At 41.4% G+C, this 22,988-nt stretch overlaps 1 protein-coding gene across 5 annotated transcripts in view; it reads left to right on the top strand.

Moving 5' to 3' along the window:
- ZMIZ1 (zinc finger MIZ-type containing 1) overlaps window positions 1-22,988 on the top strand; it is a 322,545-nt gene that overhangs the window by 167,070 nt on the left and 132,487 nt on the right. For all 5 annotated transcript variants that reach the window (XM_042862784.1, XM_042862787.1, XM_042862785.1 and 2 more), the window contains 2 exons: window positions 4,454-4,564; window positions 20,845-20,958. In XM_042862784.1, coding sequence (XP_042718718.1) covers window positions 4,505-4,564; window positions 20,845-20,958 — 174 coding nt within the window. In that variant the 5' untranslated portion in view covers window positions 4,454-4,504. The remainder of the gene's footprint in view (window positions 1-4,453; window positions 4,565-20,844; window positions 20,959-22,988) is intronic.

Raw genomic sequence — 22,988 nt, 5'->3', positions numbered from 1 at the left:
GAGCAAGAGAGATTGGGTCTTTACCTCAGAAAAGACAGCGGAAGAATGGGGCTTTTTATTGCTGAACAACCAGAAGGTGCTGCGAACACTTATTTTTTGTTGATCCTCTTGGATGGAGCTAGCATATAAAGCAGCAGCATACAACCTCTCTGGCTAATGTGTGCATGGAACAGAGGGGATTTGTTACGAAGCACCCTGTGCAATTCCCTTCTCTGTGCTGTTCTGTCAGAGCCCTTAATCCTGATCAGCAACATCCCCTGCTGTCCCCTGAGCCACTTGCTGTGCCTGAATCTTAGTGTGGTTTCCAGCACTGATGCCCCAGAGGTGAGCATGAGAGCCGGCAAAGTCACTTCACCCATGACCTGATAAGCGCTCAGCACTTAGCTGGGTGCAAGGCTGCCCTTCTGCTGCCCCACCAGCCTTTCTGTATCTTAAGCATCATTATTCTCCAGTAAGATGATCTTGTTGCTACTTTCAAAACAGTACAAGATTGACAGAAAAGACGTTTTTGAAACTTCAGGATGTGAATGTGCCCATGAGGATCCGGACTGGTGTACGGCACTAGGTGTAGCTACTGGAGTGTAATGCTGCTAATATTTTTTCCAGGCAAAACAGGCTGGTGTCAAAACACTTACTCTGCTTTGGTAAAACTTAAGATCTGTACGATAATTTTCACTTCCCTTGTTTAATCTTTTAATTCTTACTGAGGTCTACGAAAGAATAATTTCCAGAAAATAATGCTTTCCTGATAATGAGTTCTACTCTTATTGTAGCATAAATGACTTCGACCCAGTATGTTCACTGAATTTTTTTTCCGATTTGCTGCCCTTTTGATGTATTTGATGGAGAGGTAAGGGTAAGTCTGGGGGGGACAAGGCAGGACCTTCTGAGTGTGGAGTAAGCATTTGTGTCGTTGTACGAGGTGAGCCCTCCTACGTGGTTTTGGTCATTTGGTTTGTGAAAGAACTATTCCCTGACCATGGTCACGGAGGAAGGAGGGCGTCTCTTTACAAGAAGAGAAGAAATTAATCGAGCTGCTGAAAGTTGTGAGCTGGAGGCTCTGAAAAGATAGCAGCTGTCTGCCAGCATGGGGCAGGGGAGGGCGGGTTGTGCCAGAGAGCAGTGAGAAGTGTGTGTAGGGGTTGAAGTGAGAATACTCTTAGCTACCAAGGAAAGGGTGAGTCAGAGCGTGCTTTTCAGTGCGAGCCACTGTGTTGAAAGCAGAGCTGATCAGTTTGCAGAAGGCATGGTATGACCTGTCTGTAGGAGTGCAGGGGCTGCCTCCCAGCCCTGCCCCTGGGCATCCCCTTGGATGCACACATAGCAGTTCAACAGTTCTGCCCTGTCCTTTTGCAGATGAGCTTTGGGAGACCTCCGCATGTGGGAGATGTGACAATTTGGATAAATACAACAGTAAACTGCGGCGTAGGTAGCTGATAGCAAGCTTCTCTTTTGCTTACAGTTAACTGCAGGGCACACGATTCGTGTAATATTGTATATGCAGTCCATAAATCAACGTGCAGGATTTTGTAGGCATGAGTGGCAGTACACAAAGGCAATTTCTGTTTGAAATCGCTCTGCTGTTTTCCAGCCCTGAAGTCTATTGCCAGCAACACCAGAGGCAGCTCCTGATGTGACTTGCCCTGAGTCTGAGCACTGCTGCATTTGGCTTTTCTTGGAAACCACTCTTTCTGGCAGTCTAGAGTATGGATGCATATCAGTTGATTGGAAAAGATGCTTTTTTCAACTTAGCTCCTGGTTTCCTTGTGTAACTGCATGGCAGTGAGGAGTTTGTATTGGTGACACCAATAAAATACAAATCCCATGACAACCAGAAATATGATATTTTACCTGGTGGCTTGTTAAGCATAAACATTCTGATGTCTTTGTTTTAAAGAAAAAAGATCCTGCATTTTGCATTTCTTCAAATATTTCAACAGATCTATGCGCCTTTGTACATTTTTGTTTTCAACGTGTTCTCCATCTTTCTCGATGGTCAATTAAAATGCAGATGATGTGTCCTGGCTTGTAAGATAGATCACTGCTGACGTGGTGTCATGTCTAGGCTAGCTTATGTCTTGATAAATACCTCTGCTGTCCACTGGGAGATTAAACTTTGTGGCTGCTGAGGTTTGTTTGGGGTTCTTACAGGCAGATAAGACTGCCTTACTTACTTTTTTACATTCACATTTTCTAAAGAACATTTGGATGGTGTTTGCTGTTGAGAAGGTGGCAGTGGCGTAGTCAAGCAATTATACCTGTATGTGAAACTGGCTTTACCATTTCATGAGTATTTTAATTTATTGACAGGAGTGCTTTCCTGAACGCTCTTGTCTCTAGAGTGGGGAGATGAGGAGCTTGAGCTGCTGTTGTAAGACCTCATTGAGCTGTCTAGCAGAAAAGATTTCTTTCCCTGAGCCTAATCCGGCAGGAGCCCCAGAGGGATGTTATCAACGAGGCACAGCGGTGCGGGATGTGAGCTCCAGGCATTGAGGGCTGTCTGGCTGTTACAGCCCTGTGCTTGGGGGCTGTGGGGTGGGAAAGCTGAAGTGCTGAGCTGGGTGCAGGCAGTGCCAGGCTGTGCCAGGTGCTTTCTGGGGAGACTGTGGGAGTGGTGAGCAGCCAGCTCCTCCAGCGGGGCAGGTACTTGGGAGATTTGCTGCCTCTTCTCTTTTTGGAGAACTCTACCCTGGACAACCCTCTAAATACCAAAACTGCTGGGTGCCTTGGCGAGGTTCCTGAGCTAGCCCAGCACCTTGCTTCTTCTAGCATAAAGTTGTATACGAGTACAGCATTTGGTTGTGAACTTCTGAATCTGTGCTGGCTGCCCATTCTTGAGCATAGGCATGCGGCTTCTTAGGCTCTGCCACTCTGTGACAGTAGGAGGATGTGGGAATTTGTAGGCAAAGGCTGGTTTTGTATTCTAGTGTGCAATATTTATGGTTTCATTTCCATTTTAGATGCCATGAAAGTGATTGAAGCAGGCAACTTTATATATGTATGTGTAAAGCATCTCTCTGCCCCTCACTGAGAAGTGAGTTGTAGAAAAAAAGCACTTAAATCTGCTCAGCTTATTAAGTGCAGGCTGGAGTCCCATGCGATTCTGCTTAAAACATAAATAAATGGGAGTTACAGTGCAGAGTGCTGGGTAATATGAATTACGGGTAGAAACTGGCGATTAGTTGTTGGCTCCTGTCTGTGTGATCTGCTGTTGTGCTGCTACAGATGAAGACAGATTAAGGCCAGAGATGGGAGGAATGGCAAGGAGGCTCCCTCGTGCTCACCTGCCTCTTTGTGTCTGATACTCCTTGTCTGAACTGCAGCAGGATTTTAGCCATCCCTGCCTTGCAAGGCCAGGGCTCACTGCAGGCCAGGCCAAATGAGAGGAGAGGTGCTTGGTATGCCCTGCTCTGCTTTCCTGCCCACCCAGCTCCAAGCTCATGCGTATTTCCGGCATGTGAACGTGCAGGGTGATGGAACATGCAGCTCAGGAGTACCTCCAAATACAGAGAGCACTGATGTGCATTGTTCTGTACCAGCACTTCACTGGCATGTCAAGCACAGCAGGGTGCTTAGGGGACCAAAGATCCTTATAGCATGTTGTTGCTCATCTGGTGATTTTCTTCAGCTGTAGCAACTAGTAAGGTGCTACAGCGATAGAGAAATTGTCTTCTAACTTGACTCTGAGCTTTCATTTCCATTTTCTAGATTATTTCTTTTAAAGTCGTAGAGAAGCTTTAGTTTGCCTCAGGTTGTACAGCTTTAGACTGAAGAATGGAGGACGTGTTCAGTCAGAAGTAGCAAGTATTTTGTTCTTATTCTGGTATCAGGAGAGCCCAGTTCTCTCAGAAGTGGGAGCTGCTCAGATCCTCGGTGGAAAGCCAGCCCTAGAGATGTGGGACTGTGCACCTGGAGCTGTTAGTCCTCCAGAGAGGCCTGAGTCATGAATCCCAATCCTTGTTTTGCCACTGTCACAACCTTTTCAAGGGCTTGTTAAATTTGTCTGCCATTTTTAATATCGCAGGACATCCAAAGCATACCTTTTGCTTTTATTTTCAGTCCAGAACTCCAGAACTTACACGTTAACTCAGCCAAAAAGCCAAGTATTTTTTTACTTTTAGCCACATAATATTCTGCTGTATCCTGTCCATTTAATATTCATGGATGATGTTTTCTCCTAGAGGAAGATTAGGAATTATCCCCATGCCTTTGGCCTTGCAAAACCCAAAGTGTCAATTATTATTGTGATTATTATTACTACTGTTATTTTCATCTTGCAACATGATCAGGTGTTCTTGCAGGCAGCTCTGCCTCGCTGCTGTAGTGATGTTCTCAGCAGTGTCACCTGGAAGTACAAATCTCTGGCAAGTAGATCTCACAATTACACTTGCTGTAGAAGGGGTAGAAGTGCATGGACTGTGCTCAATGGTCTTTGTCTTTTTTTGTCTTGCAGATTGAGGGATTTTAATGGCTTTCAGGTAGAAGCCAAGTGGAGACAATCAAAATGAACTCTATGGACAGGCACATACAGCAGACCAATGACCGGCTGCAGTGCATAAAACAGGTAAGCTGAAGGTGAACATGGTTACTGCTAGAGCACTGCGTGTTGTATGGCAGGTCGTGATGAGCATTATGGTCTCCAGATGTGTGATGAATACCCTGGCCTTTTGTGTGGAGGAGAGTGGGAGTGAAACATTGTAAAATGACTGCAGAGAAGAATATCTGCTGCTGATGTCTAAACCTCAAAAGCCAAACTTTCCGTTTCACCTTTCTGAAGAGCCATCAGTCTGGAGATTCAACTAAATCAGTGAAATAATGTTCGCAGCTTGTTTTCCCCTCTCGTCTGAGCAGTTTTCTCTGGCTGACTATTTGGTAATAATTCCTGCCACTGCAGATTTAGATGCTAGTCCATCCTGCTGTCTGTTCTATATTTGTGTTAACCAAGTGCTTTGGGACGTATACATATTTATTCTTGAGGGAGCACAGCACTTTGCTATTCATAGATTTCTTTGTGTGGTGGATGCAAGAACCTTAAGTCAAAGGAATTATCAAAAAATAGGTATGGGGATGGTACTGCATAAGTCTAGATCTCTAAACTTCTTATCTGTTTCCGTTCTCTTACCTTCAGCAGTCTCCATTACGATTAGTTGTGTTTGCCCATATATTTGTAGAGGTTTATGTTATCTGGAATACATTTTAATGTAAATAACAGATGAAATGCGTTTACTTGCAAGTCTAGCCATGTAGATGCTTTGGCAGGATATGAGAAAAAGAGCAGAGTTTGAACCAGTCATTTTCTCTGTGTGTTTTCTTTATATGAGAGGATTTCGGAATAAGTCGAACAAAGCTAGTTTGTATGTCAGGGAGCAGAAATAGGAAACTGTCCCTGCAGAATTGCTGGTCGTAGTCCATCCTTGGCCTGAGTCTGTGGTGGCTGTTTTTTTAAAATCTCTTTCATTACTCTGTGGTGAAATTTAATGCATCTCATGGCTGTTTGAAGGCCTGAGGGAAATGAATTTTGGGATTTCATCCCAGTTCCTTATGAACTATATGGTTCAGAAAAAGCATGCCCTTGGCTGTCACAAATTGGTGTCCTTTTTGGCCATCCTAGCCCAGAGGATGAAGAATGAAGTGACTTACAGTACTGTTTAACCTTCCAGCTGCATGAACAAGCCTTCAGATCAAGTGGAGACAAATGGAGAATGCTACTCAGTTCCGACTTCTAGAGCTCCCAGTTTTTGTACATAGAGAATTTCTGTTATTTTAATACAATGAAAGAATCTCAAATTACTTTTTCTTTTTACAGTATTATTAAAGAGGTATTTTTTACTATGTAATGGATGCTTAGTCAGTGTAAGCTTCTAACTTCATTTATACCATGCTGGTTTACACAGGCAGATGAAGGCAGAGAGGAAGGGAATAAGGTCAGACTTTCCACTGTTGGTGGAACATTCTTGATTTGATTTGATCCCGTCTGGAAGAAAGCTTAGAGACTTCTGTTGGACAGGGCATGGTTGCATAATTGCTCTGTTCTGCCAGACAGCAAGAGATGCCTAGCAAGGAGTTTCCTGCCTGGGAGTGGTTGCAACTTTAAGGTCTCCATTTCCTATAAAACCCTGAATCAGTGAATATGAGCGTTCTTATTTTCAACTCATGACAAAAAGTAGTTAAACAAGCCAGTGACTTACCACCAAAAATATAGAGCATAATCTTTTTTGTGAAAGTTGCAATACTTGAGGTTTAGTCTGAGAGGAATGACTGCTGTTTGGTTTGTCCTTGAATTTAACATAGAGACTTTTTTTTCATAGTTCCAAAATCTTGGGATGGGAGAGAGAGAAACTGACTCAGACTGGCTTTTCAGAGGAGACTCTTCTGTCACACAGCCATAAGTTTCCTGCTCTGAGATGTTTTACCTTGTTCTTTGAGACAGGTCATTAGCTGGCACAATTAGCTTAATACCATGGCAAGGCATTGCCAGATCACCCATGGAGAACCAAGCTACTCACTGTTACATGCAGTACCTTACATGATCATGTCAGTGTACTGTCACCAATTTTGGGGGATTAGCGGCAAGATCAGACACAAATCTGCCTGTTTTTTCCCCAGTCTTTCACCCTTTCTTCCCAGCCTGTGAACAAAATAGCAGTGCTGCTCTCCTGAACAGACATGTGCTTGCAGGCCGGTTGGTGCAGGAGCGGCTGCACAAGGGGCAGAAGCTGCCCTCCCTTGGCACCCACCCATCCGATCGCCCTGCTGGCAGCCAGGCGCACGTGGTCAGCTCCACACAGCTTGCCCAGTCGAGACACCTATAAATGGCTCTCCCAACGCCTGGGCAGGCAGATCAGGTTGCAGCACAAGCTGCTGGCTTCCAGCTCTGGCTCGTGAGACGCCCACAGTGTCCTTGCTGACTTCTGTTTCAGGATCAAGGTTGTGTTTTACTTTTATCTTTTTTTAGCGTTTTCCAGCTACAAAACCAAAACTTGTATATGATCAGCTGGTTAGGAAATGAAGAGCGTGTGTGTGTTAAGAACTGTTTCAGAAGAGATGAAAGGGCAAACTGAAGAGGTGGCTGTGTGTTTACACTTAAAACCCAGACTTCTGTGGAAGGCTGGAACAGCTTGTGTGGTCTCTTTGTAGCTGATTCCCTCACTATTTGTAAGTGTATGTGCTTTAAAATCAAACACTTTTTTTAAAGTTCTGTGGAAAAAGCCAAAGTAACAGCCTTCTCCTAACACATGCAATTAGTTTGTCATAACACTGTGGACTCTTAAGGATATGCTGAAGGAGACTGATCTTCGGAGTGTGGGCTTCTTATCCAGAATTTTTTGTCCACACGAACAAAACTGTGGAAGGCTTTGTGCTCAGCAGAGGCCCAAGGGCCCCTGAGCTGCCCTGCGCTGAAAGCCTGTTTCCCGGCCAGCACTGCTAGCTTTGGAGATCCACTGCAGCTGCCATTGCAGGGCAGCAGTGCGGGGGTTGCACCTCAAGACCTCATGGAGCCCAAGGCTAAGGAAAGCTCCAGAACTGACTCGTTTTCTTACCTACTTCCTTGCAACTGCATAGCAGCCCAACAGTGCGGGTTTATCTAGGCAGTTGTTTTTTTTTTTGTACCATGAGCAAATGCCAGGCAAAATCACTAGACTGCAGACCCACTCATGTCCATCCTCACCCTGATGGGATCAACTTTCAGAGGTTCAGGATGTTTTACATCTAGAGACTTACAGATTTGTTGTTTCTGCTTGCTGGCAGTCAGTTTGGAAGTTTTCTACACATCTCTTGGGAAATTCTTGAAAAGAGAAAGATAAGGAAAATCTCTGTGTAAGTAGAAAGGAAGCCACCCTTTTCAGAATAGGTGTGTGAGATCTTCCTGCTGCACTATGGGCAGCTATCAAGGCAGGTACTCGAGCTGTGCTGAAGTTCTAGTAATGGGTTAGTGGGAAGTATGGGCAAGTTCTCTGGTGTCCGAAGTGTTTGTGTTGAGAACAGAGAAGGCTGATTCTGCCACATGTGTCACGTTACATCAGAGCACATTGAGCAATATATCCTCAGATGATGCTGGATCAAGCAATGAACCAGGCGTAATTGGAGGCACACATCACACTGCTGGTTTCTAGAAAGAGATTAGCATTTCTCCCCTCCCTTCTTCCCTCCTTCCCTTCCTCAGGAAGGCTTGTTGAATTGCTGCAATTGCCGTGCTTTATAATGCCTCCTGAGCTGTTAAGAGAGAGAGATGCTAAAAGTTGCAATTGCTACATGTTTGCATTGATCTTTTCTTTCTCAGACTGGAAACAAACAGTCCCATTTATTTTATCATTCTGCAAGTTGGTGTTTGGTTGCTCACTTGCAATTCAGAAGAAAATAGAATTGTCTTTATTTTTACATAGCTGTTAGCATTTAAGCCCTGAGATGTTCGAACTAATCCTGCTTTCCAAAATTATTGATGCAGATTCATGTAAATGCTCAGCAGTCCTAAACATGTCATTTATAATGTATTTTGGATGGTATAATATGGGCAGATGTGAAATTATAGCTGGAAAGGTTTTAATAAAGCTTCATGAAAATTGCATTCTTCATGAATTTTGAAAATTAGAAGTCTTCCTATGAAGGGCACATTTATTTAGAACGCATGTTGTTCTGGTTGAAATCCCCATAAAATGTTACTTTTTTTTTAAGCAGCTAAACATGAAATAACATACAGTAGGAAACCTGATGGTACAAAAATTTAAAAAATTTAGAAGAATATATTCAAGGAACATAATGTTTTTGGCTTGTTGACTGAACAGTCCATCAGTAACATCTTAGAATATTTTTTCCTTCCCTGAGAGCCATAGCTGCATATTCATCTGCTTTCTTGATCAGTCTGTAGAAATATTCCTCTGCTAGAGTTAAGTATGTTTAGGAAAAACTGACAGCAGACCAGCTTTCCTGGCTCCTCCAGTCCACTTACAGACCTGTCAATCAGCATTCCTGCCTTGTCAGATTCTGCATCCCAGTAGGCGACTGCTCTGGCACAGACAGCGGAGCCACAAGGGAATGAGCAAAGAGAGGAGTGCTAGAAGCACTTCTGGTGGGGGAAGCACTGTCCTGAAGCTTGCAGCATTTGGATATCTTGTTTGTCTGGTGAAATGGCTGAGTACAAGAGATTTCAGAGGATTGAATATAACCCACCATCTACGGTAGGCTTGAAGTTGATGCCGGCACAGTTCTCCCCTTCCCAGTCCTGTTTCTCTTTTTATTGCAGCTCTGTCCTCAAGGGTTGAGGTATTAATATTATTAACTTTTTTTTTTTCAAAGAGAAAATACACATTTTAAACTTACAATTAAAACGTCTAGTAGAATTGTATTTAGATTAATTTTATTTTATTTTTTCCTTTGCAATTAACTAATCGAGCCCAATGCTTAAAATTGCCTATTGGTGAATAAGGATGAACAGTTGAAAATTCTAGAAATCTGTAAGCTAGTTCATGGTGTCACCTTGGTGTCAGATGAGCATAGGAAATTCTTTTTGTCAGCAGCTGGGTCGAACTCTGCAGTGAATACGTGACCTAGCTGGCAACATGTCTCCAGCATCTGTCATACCATTTCTGGCTCTTCGTGCGTGCGTGCTTGCTGCTTCATTTCCCTTGGTTACGTGTGTTGGTGCAATGGCAAATCCCTAGCAGGTACAGCTTGTACAGCATTTGCACTTAAGGGCCTTTGCAAAAGCAGAAAGTGTTTTTAAAAAAATTGTTTGAAGTGTTTGAAGTGGTAATGTTACTGTTAACACCAAGAGCCTTCAGCTGCACAGACCTTTACTGTCATCTGCTGAAAGAAAACTTCCCTTGTGTTAATAGCTCCTTATTGCTTCTGTGCTGTATAGAAGAAGAACCAGTACTGGTGTGCATCAGCAGGTCACAGAGCATGTGCTGTGGGCAGTTCTGCCAGCCCATGCAGAAGGGAGGGAAGGGCAGGCTAGTGTTTTGAGAACTGACAGGCTGGTGCTGTAGAAAAGCCTGTGAACTAGAAACTGTGTCCAAGTATGCTGTTTCACATTTACCTCTTACTACCTAATTTGTTATTGTGCTTTGGATGGAGCCTGTTGCCTACCAGTGGAGCATGTCCTGTGTGCTAATGAAAATTCAGTCATTTTTCCATCCTTTTTGTAGTTCAGATCAATGCCAATGTACAAACTACTAATGTTCATGAGTTTGCTGGTGTGGGTGTAGCTGTCCTTTTTGCTGTTGCCCACGTTGTATCCCATTGACAGAATGCAATGCATGAAGTGGACAGCAACTGCTACAGTGAAAAGTTTCCTAGTGAAGGAATCAGATCCCTTCACTCAGCTGGCAGACATGCGTTAGGCAGCAGAAGTTGGATGATGTGGCATTAGTGGACTTGGATTTTTGTAGCTCATTAATTCTCCTGGGCTTTGCAAAAATTCCCGTACTACTCTAAAATTCTTACCTAGTAACGATGAATCTAAATTTCAAAATGATTCATCCTGAGAAAAAGAACATGCTTATTAGTCTCATCCTAGTCTCTCTCATGACTAGGAGAATGAGGGAGGCCTTTGGAATACCTTGGAATTATGTTATTTCCATAGCGTTCTTTGCAAGGCAGATCAGGGTGAGGGAAACATCCAGAAAAGCATGATCAGGTATTTGTATAGCAAACCTTGGTAGAAGGAACCATTTCATCCTTACCTGACTCTTCAACATGGATTTTTTCCTCTCACACTGAATTTGTGCTGTTAATATCTAACTGCTGAAGAGAATTGTGCAAGACATATGTTCCATTTCCACAGATGCATATAATATAGAAATTGATAAAAAATAGTGGATTCTTCAAATAACCTGGAAGAGGAATCACTGCTTTTGGTGATTCTGCCTGGTAGGACCCATTAAAATAGATCAAGTGAATTTAACATCTTCCACAGTGCCATCAGTTCATGCAGCAGTCATTTTTAATAGTCACCTTGAGATTTTATCTCTGTATAGATTAAGAGATTAAAATAATAAAGATTAAGTCTGTTGATTAAAAGTGCCGTAAAAAGCACAACCAGTGAGTAAGTAAATTACTTAAATGACACAAAAAAATTTGGAAGGCAAAGTACATCAAAGGTACTGCCATTTCACTGGGTCTACTGAAGACTGTTGCTTTTGGTTCAAGACAAGTGCATTTGCTCTCCTGAAATTTAGAAAATGAAGTTTTGGTTTTTTTTTAATTTTATAATGAGTTGATTCAATGCATAAATCAGGTGATTTTGAGGTTTTTTTCTCTCTTTTTTTTCCCTTTCACCTTTAATTCATTTTCTACTCTTGTTTGCATTATTGCTTTTTTAAAGGCTGTACTACTGACAACAGCTTTCTACTCAAGGGTTGTTGTCATGCTTCATTGATGTCTTTAAAACATCTTAATATGGACCAAACTGCATGAAGAAACCACTAACCCCAACTTTTCAAAATGGTGGGGTATGTGCCTCAAATTATTAAATGTTCATAGCACAGATTTTTTTTTTGTTTTGTTTTTAGGTAGAATTTTCATTTTCCCTGCATCCTTCACTTAGTCTTCTACTTAAGGACACTGTGATGCTGATTTTTTTATTTTTTTTTTTTTTAAAGAATGCAGGCAAACAACTTGAAGACAAATAAGTCTATTTTCATAAATAATATTTATTAATAATTTAAGTAAATATTTTAAAAGTGCTATAGTATTTGAAAGAAAAAAAAACATTCTTGGAGAAAAATAACTTATTAATACAGAAGTATTTAGGGCTCAAACTGCTTGCTGAAAATAATGAGGACATCAAGGAAGAAAACTGTACTGTTGTGTTGTCTATTGAAACAATGAAGAAATGTAAAGAAGCATCAGCGTCACTGCGGTCATCACACATGGAGACATGTTACACTAGCGTGTTATGAAGGGAAATATTAATGGCAAATGGCTTGTTTTGGTTACCAAGAAGAGTGAGTGAACGGGTTAGTCAAATGGATTTCATAATTCAAAGGAGCTGAAATTGCAGATTTAAAGGTAGAATGGAGCCTTATGTCACTGAGCATGGAATAAGAGAAAGAACAAACATTTGTTCCTTTGTTTCTTGACTTTTTTTTATAAAGGCACTCTTTGTGAGTTACTAAGGAGCTCTCTGATTCTTCTGAGTCGTTACAAAACACACTGTTCTCAGGGCTCTCAGCAGGCCAGGTGCTGGTTGCATGAAGGATACAAAGTCTGGACTGGGTGCTGCTGTTCCTGTGAACAGGAAGATGACTGGCCACTTGCATGCCCGACGTCCATCAGTCAGATCTGAATCCCTATAATTTCCTTATGGTCCAGGCGGGCTGTGGTAGAGCAGCAGCAGCAGGGTCTATGGATGTTTAATTTCTTGCATGTTCGTTTGTGTAACACAAAGTTGTAAGTGTACTGCAATGAAGTAGCTATTAAAGATACAGAGTAAGGATGGAAAAGTAATTCTGGTCATCACAGCCAGGGAACAATTCTTGTTGTAAGCTCTGCTGTGTGTGGTGAGGATCAGGACACTGCATTCATCTCTGACGCTTCTGTGAAACCAGCAGACATATCATGATTGCTGTATTGTCACTTCCGTCTTGCAGCCTGTGCATGTGTGTGCAGTCCTCCTTACAGATCTCGCAGTACGTGAGACCAAGGCTGTTCAGTCAGCAGGCATTCATCTTTTCTGAAGCCAACACTGGTTTGTAAACACATTTTATATGACATGTCAACTTGCTTTAGCAAAGGGGTTGGACTCAATGATCTGTAGAGGTCCCTTCCAACCCCAGCAATTGTGTGATTCAGTGATTCCCTATGAGTGAGGCATCTGCAGAAATTGCATTAGTACTTCTGTTCTGTTACTGCTCACAGTAAATGAACACCTTGTCTTTTTGCAGCTCAGTTATGCTCATGTTTTCTTTCTGTTCCTTTTCTCGTTTGTTTAATGTGTCTTCAGTGATTATTCACATCCTCAACTCCCCCACTATTTTTGTGTACTTAAAACATCTGATAAAGAGGTGCTGGGCTTTGCTGAGCGTTTACTGTTTTTTCCCTTGAAAAAGAGGTTGTAGTGCGCAAGTAGGGCAGAGGTGATTCCCTTTCACTCTGGTTTTATAAGAAGCTGTGGACTAACATGGTTTTAATCTCTTTCTCAGTGTATCTAGTGCCTCTCAAAATGTGAGCTTAATAAAATATTTATAAAGCCTCCAATGGAATAAACCATGTAAGTGCAAGATAATTCTATTCATTAGGGATCTCTCAATCTCACAAACACTAAATTTTGGGGAGGAGGGAGGGATTATCTGAATACAAAATGCACAGCTTGAGCCTTTTAATTTTTTTATAAATAAAACAATCTTTGATATTGAAGGGGACTGTAGAGAGTTGAACTACATGTAACCGTGTTCAGATAAACAAAAAACACACTCCCAAAAGAAAGAAAATATCTCAGTACTCCCCTCTACCCTCTCAAAAAAGGAAAAGACCGTTGGTTTTGAATCTTCACAGCAGACTCATTTTTAATATACTGAGTACAGCAGCTCACATAGATGGCCTTTCTATAATCACATTACTTGACTATGAAAAAAATAGAGAAGCTGCCTCTGAGTTATGGCATTTTCTACTTCTGAAGCTCATCCCCAGTTAATGTCCCATGTTTCTGTGACACCCCTTGAGCTCAGCTGCAGCCAGTGAAGGGTATGGCATGGAGAGAGAACATTTTTGTGGATGGGAATCAGAAGTGTGTGCCTGCGATGGAAGAGGAGCTCACGGCTAGGCTCACTCGTGAAGCCCACTGAGGCTTTTCAGGAATGAGGATGGGATCAGTGTATTCCAGCGAGTGAGCGCTGCTGATTTGCAGGCCATGTACTGCTTGTGTGTGGGGCTGATGAGCTATCAAATTCAGGTCTAGGAGGAGCATACTTGTGTGCTGAGTAATGCCTGAAAAACTGCCTTGTCTCCCCAGGGTTACTCTGTATCAAAGCACCAGGAATCCTGTTTACATTCTTGAGATAGGCGATTGCTTTTTCTTTCAGGGCTGAGCTCCCTTTGCCAGACATGCAGGACCACAGTAAATCTGCTCCGTGTTACTCCAGTTGAGGGACACGTAATCTTTGTCTCTTTGCACTTTCCCTGTCCCTTTCTTTCCTATGGTCATCTCCCCACTTCCATTCAGTGCAGCAAGTCCAGATGAATGTTCAGCTAAACAAAAAGTAGTGTGAACTGCCTGGTCAAATGTGCCAAAGCACCAGGACACCAAGTGCCGTTTCTCAGTGAACAGAGCTGGTGCTCACCAGGGGTACAAAAGTCACATTGGTACACAGGAAGCAGAGATCAGCTCCTTCCTCAGACGGTGTCAATTGATTTAGTCCCTAAGGACCTACTCTTTTCATAGTTTTGATCATCCTGTTTTTTATACGTGAATCTTGACAAGGTTTACATTTTGCTTTGCTTTTAAATCCTTAGGTTGTACAGTCATGTGAAAATCTTACATTGTGGAGGAAAGCTTGAAAACCTGCACACCAGCAGCTAAAAATAGCAAATGCATCCTGTGAACTTCAGAGCTGTGTACATGCATTTCAGATGTCATGAGCCCTGTGCAAAACTCACAGCATGCTGAGTATCTAGCACATAATGCTGAGGAGGTGGATTAGATGCTGGCTTCTGTATGACCCACAATTCGAGATGTGTAATGCAGTGCGAGACAAATTTTGCAGAACTTATAGATGAACCTGTTATGCAAACTAGGAATGATTCGGCTGAAGTCTGAGGAAAAAACACGGAGTAAATATCTAAACACAAAGCTTCATCGTTTTCTTTTGGTATATCTCTTTGTATGCATTGTGCATTAGGGAGAACAGCAAGGAATATTAATAGCAAAAACATATTTCTCTGGGCAAAAAGAATCAAAAGTGCTGTTATTTCAAAAAGAGGGGAGGGTCTTCATTAGGCAGGAGGAATATTTGTGCTGTGAGCTGAACTCTGTCCTCCTCCAATACTGATGACATAGCTCCACCTTGGGGAGAAGCTTTGTGGTGCGGACAGCCCAGAAGGCTGCAGGCAGGGGTGCTGATCCCTCCCAGCCCACCTCGTCCTGCTGCCGCCTTTGGGTCAGCTTGGGCAGCCTTGTGGGCAGGTGGGGAAGCTTTCTGCCCTGTGTGGAACAGTAATTCTTAGAACAAAGAGCTAGCCTGCACAGTTTAGGGAAAGAAGGTCTTGGGGCAGCCTGTCCTGAGAGTCTGTGTGTCAAGGAGGCACATCCTTATTTTCAGGTCCACCTCAGTCAAACACCGGCAGAAGGTAGTGCACTGTGTGCTGTGCCATTCCTGTGAGCTCTGCAGTGCCCTGCTTCTGCCTCCTGTGCTGCTGTGGTCAGGGCAGCTGCACAGGCCATGTGGCTCGCAGCACCATGCCACACACAGTGCGTGGGTCTTGCTGCTGGGCCCAGGCTGGCTCTACTCAAGGAGCAGCAGCCACAGCCTTCTGCCCCACCAAAGAGCAGCTGCCACCCAGTTTTGATTTTCCTGATTTGCTAAGCAGAGGTTTTGCCAAAAGTGCAGCGTGAGCAGACACCGCGTAATAATGGGTTAATTTCAGAGGGAAGAAAAAGCTGCCGACAGGCAAGCTGGGTTTTCTTTTCCTGCACAGTCAAAAGCTCTGTCTGCTGCTGGTGTGTTCTATCGCTAATGTGAAATTCCCAGCCTCGTTGATTAGTGAAGCTAGACAGTAGACAGGGTCCAAGTGGCTAACCATGTGAGAAATGCAGTGACTGTAGGCTACTGTTAATTAACCTAGAATCTAGCAACATGGCATCGTGTCTGTGTGATAAGTTATATTATCTTCAGCAGCTCAATTAAATCAAGGAGTGAGACACAGAGCAGACGTAACTCGGCAAAATAAACAGACAACTTGAGTCAGCCTTCATAATTTGGCGCGACATCACGTAAATAAATGCAATAACTTGTTTAGCATAGTTAAGCAGTTTGCTGCTCAAAAACTTATTTGCATGACATCTCATTTTGAATAGGTTAAGTTGCGGCAAATTAGGACTTTGTCTTCAGTTTGATGTACTCCAAAGAAGGGAGAGGAAAAAATCCTCCACCAGAAATATGCAGTTTGTAAATTCTACATTTGCTTTCTATAGCAACTACTTGGAACATATGGATTCCGTGTTTAAATGATTCTTTTTCCATACCATTGCTGTCATGAGACAGCTTCAGCCCTGTGTAATTGGTCTTAATTTTGGCTGTGACTCTTCCATTACTTCTTAGACTGTTCTCCCTAACATACACAAGTGTATAACTAGGTTGCAGTCCTTCATATTTGAAGGGGATAAGGCTGTTGTTCTTGCTGTATTTCAATGTGGATGTTTGATTTCAGTTTCTAAAATTATGTGGAGTCCTTGGTTGCGGGAAGTGGGCTGCACTCACTTTGGTGTGGGTGTGAAGACTGAAAGTACTCAATTATGCTGTAGTATCTAATTTGAAAAAGATGCATTCTTTATTACATGTGCCTATTTCACACATCTGTGATGTGAAGCACATAGTTTGGGGCTCATTGCTGAGTTTTATTGCTTATTGGGAGTTTTTAGATACCTTCTAATTGGGAGGGAGTAACAATTTCCAGAAACAGCTGTATTTTGTAATGCATGCACCAAAAATTGCCACATATTAGCTGCTCCACATAAGTCCCCATGTGAATGTCATTTTCTTCCTGCTGGTGACCATAAAACAGCAAATCATGAAACAGACACTCAGATGTTTAGTGTGAAAAAGAGTAAACTTATGTCCTGCTGTACCTGCATTGTCTGCTTGTATTCTCTGTTGATATACAGCAGTGATCTGTTCCTTATTTAAATAAAATGTTTAAGCCACACATGGGCATGTGCAGCAGGTAGACAATCCTGTCTTCCCCAGAATCCAGCTCAAATGCCAGCTCTGTTCTGGAAAGGAGATTTGCTGGTACAGTTCTTTCTTGTGGAACACAGGGAAGAGGACAGCGAGCACCTTTGCTGTTTTCTCCATTCCTCACGCCAGTCTAGTAATTAAAGTGCTGCAAAGAACATGGGGTTCCTTCCAAGACCAAAAAGTAAATGACTCGAAGAGACTGTCTCTTCTAAAGAGCACCACCTGGTGATCCCTGCAGTAATGAGCCATTCACATGCATCAGGTATCTCTGTGATCTCTGTTCAGTCCAGGATTACAAAATATTAGTCTTTTGGAATCAGAAATGATTAGTCTGAGCATTTTATTAGGTTTTGCAATAATGGAAATTGTCATGTTTCACTTAAAACTGTCTAAGATGCAGATGATAGTGCAGCCAGTCTGGTAAATAATTGAGTTCATTGTCTTCTTTCATCTCCACTTCAGATTCTGTTCATACACACTACTTGTTGATAGCACTGTAGCTTGCAAGCGTGGTTGCAGGTCCCATCTTTCATTATTACACTCTTGATTAGCAGCTTTGAAGACATACCAAGGTGTGTCGTAGAAACATCTGGTTCATTGTTGCTTTTTTTCTAAACCATCCATTAGTGATTTTTTTTCCTTGTTTACATGAGGCACAGTTTCAAACTAGACTCTCCAGGCTCACGCCTTGCTTCTGTCAAGATGCTGCCAGTAATTGCAGTTGAAGAGGATAGAGCCATGCGTGGAAGTGCTTCACAGCAAAGCTGATGGATGGGTCTGGCAAAAGCCTTGTTTTGTACTTCCCTTCTTGGATCAAGAGCTAAGAAAATCTCTTTAATTTCTTGCTCCGTGAATATAGCAGATGTAATAATATCCTTCTTAGGCAGCCTTTTTGTTGTGAGGGCATGAATGACATTAGTGCTTTTTGCCCCAGGTGCAGTGTTTAAGCTGTCAATAAATTAAAAAAAAATGATGGTAGATATTTGGATTATTATTTGGATATTATAGTTTCTTACGTAACTCACCTGCCTTTGTGCTTTGATTCAGGCAGGATTTTTCTTTGCTTTCCATGCTTCCCCTCAAAAAGTAACCTTGCCCTTTGTAATCTGAAAAAGAGAAATCTGAGGAAAAATGTAATTTAAAACATTAGGAAATCAGAAAACTGTAAGAAATATGCCACAGAAGGAACTTTGTATAACTGATAGGAGCGTCCTGTGGGATCAGCTTTTCAGTCATAGAAGCTATGGAAGTATATTCCTCAGAATGTAAAACCACTGGTCTTTTGCCTTCTTCTTGTTGGGCTTGTTTGGGGCTTTTTAGTCTTTAGTTAAATTAATAGAATTACTTATCTTTTCCAGCTGGTTTCTAAACTAATTTCAGTTGTGCAGAAGCATTTAAGAAGTCATAATTTCAGCATACCTTCTGTATGTAGGAGGTGGGCTAGGGTATTGTCGTGCAGCACTCGGTCCTGATGCAGTGAGGACACATGATGGGAAGTTAAAGGACAAGTAGCTCAGCGACATAACTGAGGCCTTTCCTTCCAGATAGAAGTGCAAAATTAGTGCGTTTTGGGCTTCTGCTTTGCAAAAGGGATACTACTTTTCTGTGATGCTAAACAGAAATCAACGTTATGAGATACTGAGCTGAAAATAAGGCTTTTGGCTGAGATCCCTTTCTGCTTTTCACTTGTTAGCCTAAACCTGTACAAAATTATTCGGGATTGATCTTTCATGTCTGTTTCACGTGTGTAGCTTGCAAACAGTAACAGTGGTGAAAATAACAGTATCTCACTCAAGTTTAGCACTTTTCTCCTGCAGATCTCGATTCATTTCACAAAAAGGGACAGATTGTTAAAGGCATTTTCAAGTACAGAGTTGGAAATTTCTCCATGAGGTGTTTCTGAGTGGTAGGGGTGGTTGTTTTTAGTTTGTTTTGATTTGTTTCTTTTCCCATAATGAAATAGCTCAGTTTCTTCTGTGATATGTGCCCTATCAGTGCAGCATGTGTTCAGTGAAATGCAATTTGTTCACCAGCTTACACGCATTTCTTGCCTCCTGGAAACAGTATGTTTGATTGTAGCAGAGCTTACACGTGATTTTGTAGAGAGGTTTGAACCAGCTTCTGTTTGCCCTGCAGATGGAGTACTGAAGAAGTAGTATACACTGAGGGATTTGCTGTCAAGCAGTCACTTCTCGGCAGGTCTAAATGAAACCTTCAAAAATGAACCTTTTCCCTTCTGCTTACACGATGCATAAGTCAAGCTGCTGGCCTTATTCATGGGGCGGTTTTTTTCATAGAAAGACTTAAGATATGGTTTCTTATACTTATTTGCTTGGACTCTTCTCTTTTGTGTATAAACAGAATGGTTTGACTCCTCCAACAACAAGATAATGAGCTGGCAAGAAAAAGTTGCTTTGTTGTGCAGCCTAGGTGAAGCTCTCAGGTGAGGTGGTAGTAAGAGCTATTGTCTGTATTTGTAGAGCAGAGGAGAAAATCACATGCACAGTGCCTGTCTACTATTTCAGATTCTGCTGATATTTAAAAATCCATGCCCTGCATGTCAGTCATCTCTTGTTAAAACAAGGCCTCTGACCAAGAGCCTTCTTAGAAGAAGGATTCCAGTAATGTCATTCAAAAGCTCACAGACTAAGAAGTCCTTAAAACCTGGCATAAGAGTGATTTTTTCCTCTATTTATGGTAGAGTTAATATGTATGCAGCTTCTCAGGCACCAGGGGAAAAGAGGAAAAAACGAGATTGTGAGTATTATCATTAATCCAGATGCTTAGAAGTGAGCATGTTTTCCCAAATTATGCTACTGATTCAAAAATAAGGATGTATTTTTAAAATGATACCTTTGGGTTTTGTACCTTCTGGTTAAAATTATCATCATTTTCATGTTTTTCTCAGCTATTTCAAGAATTATAAACCTACTATTTAAAAAGATGTTCACAATTCCTACGTATGCTCTTTTCTTTTTGCTTCCTTGAAAGACTTATGCAATATTATTCACATAAATTGAATTCCTTCTTTCCTGTGCCCTCCCTCTGCCTCTGCTAAAATGCTAGAATACTTTAACAGTAGAGCACTTTGAAGGATGATATTGTCAGTTATGATATCAGGTAAGTTTACTAAATGTCTCAAAAAAAAAAAAAGGGATACAATGTGTTCATTACAAAAGCAGAGATGAGTGTGGCAGCTTAAAATTGCATTTCTCATGCAGATTTTAAAAGAAAACCTTTATTTTCTCTCAAAATTATGCCAGATTCTTCGGAAGTAAGATTCCATTCTGAGATTTCTACACACTTCCAGTGCTTCCACATTTTCATCTGTATCAGCATCCCAGCCACACCTCAGTCAAGAACAATTCTTCCTATTTTTGTCATCTCAAAGTTGGTCCCCAATTGCTCACTGTGACGCTTCATGATAAACAGAAAGCAAAATTCATAGAAGGGATCAGTGTATCGTGTCAGTTTGGCTCTGTCACTGGTATTTCCTGAGTCTGCTGGCAGGCAAAGATGAAACTCAGTATTAGAAGGCATGGCTGCACTGGTATGTCCCAGCAACTGAGCATGAGACTAAGATTAGGATTTTGAATGCAGAACTGAAATTTCACTGAATTTAGATTCAGACAGTTTTGGTGTCCAAGTAGAATCCATTACAGTTTGCAGATGTGAGAGGTAATGTTCTGGGGGTACAAATATGGATAACCTCTGGAATTCCAGCTGTAGTTCATCTCTGACGAACAAATTCATATTAGAAAATCAGGAAGTCTGTGATAGTAATGAGAATTAATTAAAGCAGGATAGTCTGTGTTTGCTATACAATTTTTCGTTTCACTTCCAAAATGTGTACCATTCCTAGCTTCCAAACTTTGCATTAACATGGTGTGGAAAGCAGCATATCAGCCTTTGTGTATGTTATTTACTGTGCTTCTTCATTTTCCTTTGCCAGCACTTACAGAACCCTGCGAACTTCCATAATGCAGCTACAGAGCTCCTGGACTGGTGTGGTGACCCCAGAGCCTTTCAGAGACCGTTTGAGCAGAGCCTGATGGGTTGTTTGACGGTATGTCCAGTCCGCATGTGGTGGCAGTTCTGACCCACTGGTTTATAACGCGTGTTGTGGCCAAGGGAATCTGGTTTTCTGAGTCTGAATTTTGTGTCTTTCATCATTTTATCTTTAACACATGAAAGCAGATGCTTACAACTGTTTATTTGAGTCTGTTGCATCACAGGTAGCAAGATTTAGTAGCAAGAAGTTAATTAGATGATAAAATGAGGAAAAAAAATAGTACGTAGTACATACTAGGTTTCCTTACTTGTACGTACAGTATTTATTTTCATGGTTTGAAATTACCAACTGAAATATCTCCCTGTGGAGTTAGCAGACTTCACAGGCATTTATTTTCCTTGCCTCAGCCTTTGGTGTTTTGAAGGTCTACTTATATTCAACCTCAAGCATACAGAACCTCCAGCTGAACAATGTTTCTGCGTGTTTGGTTTGTTGCATGTATGGATTGCAGATCTAATCCTAGCATAATAATTACAACAATTTTACTGACTTCATTGTTTTTCCTACTATTCATTTCTTATTAAAACTGCTATCGTTCCTAAAGCAACTTGATTATAATGCATGGAAAACATATTTCATTGTGTGCTCAACAGCATTTTTTGTTTTCAGTGCTTTATTTCCCATACATCCAGCAGCAGGTTCCACTCCAAAATTATTATGTTCTGTCAAGGCTTTAGAGGAATTGAACTCTGTCTGTAGTAGGAGTGTTTTAAAGCTTCACTGCGATTTGCAGAACAAGCGGATACAAATAGTTAGGAAGGAGACAGAAACTGTAAAATGATTGATGTGGAGATCATCTTTGTACTTGCTGGGAGGGAGTAAAAGCACATGGATTATTCTCACGCAGTATGCAACTGATGCATAAAAAAAGACACTGAGACTTAGATTTAGTTGCAGAAATCCAAATGTTAAGGAATGGCTCCATCTTAGTGTGCTCAAGTGTATAGCATCCTTCAGACTTCTGTGTTGAAAGGTTGGAATAAATCCAGTGATATGAGAAGGTGTGGATTTTATTTATACTTTCTTAAACCTTAGCTAGTATTTTGAGGTTAGCATTCAAGAAAGGAGACACAACACACACAAGTATGTGTAGACAACCTGTACACTATTTCTCTGCAGATTTCTGCTAGAATGCTGTTAATCTGACATGCAATTTCCTTGCTGCTTAAATCTTTTCTTTCTGCATAAACAGACTTGCAGCTCTGCCCAAGTGCAAGGTTTAGAAAGTTGAGAATTAGTGAAATACTAGAATATTATGAATAAATTTAACATCAACTTCCTTAATGATGTATTCTGTACTATTAAGAGTCTTTTTTTTTTAATGCTGATAAAGTTTATCAATGTTTTGCTTTGTGAAGATGATGCTAGAAGAAAAGAAAAATTAAAAAAACCAACAATATGAAGGAGTATTCAATCTAGAACAGGATTATTGTCTTTGCCAGTATTTACAATGACCTTCAAAAATAGCTTCCCTTAATACTCCTATGCTTTTTAAAGCAAGTAGTCTCTACCATCATTATAACATTTGAGTTCCGTGGATTCCCAAGGGCAAGTGCATTTATTCCTGAAATTCTGCAAAAGCTGAAGATGCTTGCTTATAAGGCTCCTCCTCTTTATTGTACAGAAGGATTTTTTTCTCTTATGACACTATTCTGTTAGCTCTCTGATGAGAGAAAAAGCACTATACTAAACTGCTCTTAGATCCATCAAAGGATATGAGAACATAATATCCTACTGGTGGATAATGCAGTATGTACTAATGCATATTGAAATGTATTAGTGTCATGGCTGCAGAAGGGCAAGCTCTTTCAGGAATGAACAAACCATCCATTCACACACATCAAAGTTTAAATGCATCCAGGTGTAAAGCCAGAGCACCAAAACACATCTGTTGTATTGTGAGTAGAGAATTTAATGGTAGCTCTGCAGAGCTACCAGATTATTTGCTTCTTTTGAGTCTATTTAATATTTTTGCAAAAATTAATTCAGTTGAATTTATCTTATTAATTTTTTTTTAAAAGTAC

This window comes from Lagopus leucura, unplaced genomic scaffold (genome assembly GCF_019238085.1).
Source record: "Lagopus leucura isolate 7727_CA_CO unplaced genomic scaffold, USGS_WTPT01 Super-Scaffold_739, whole genome shotgun sequence".
Classification (NCBI taxonomy): Eukaryota; Metazoa; Chordata; class Aves; order Galliformes; family Phasianidae; genus Lagopus; species Lagopus leucura.
Note: the sequence above shows the minus strand (reverse complement) of the source record. Positions and strands in the feature narration are given on the sequence as shown.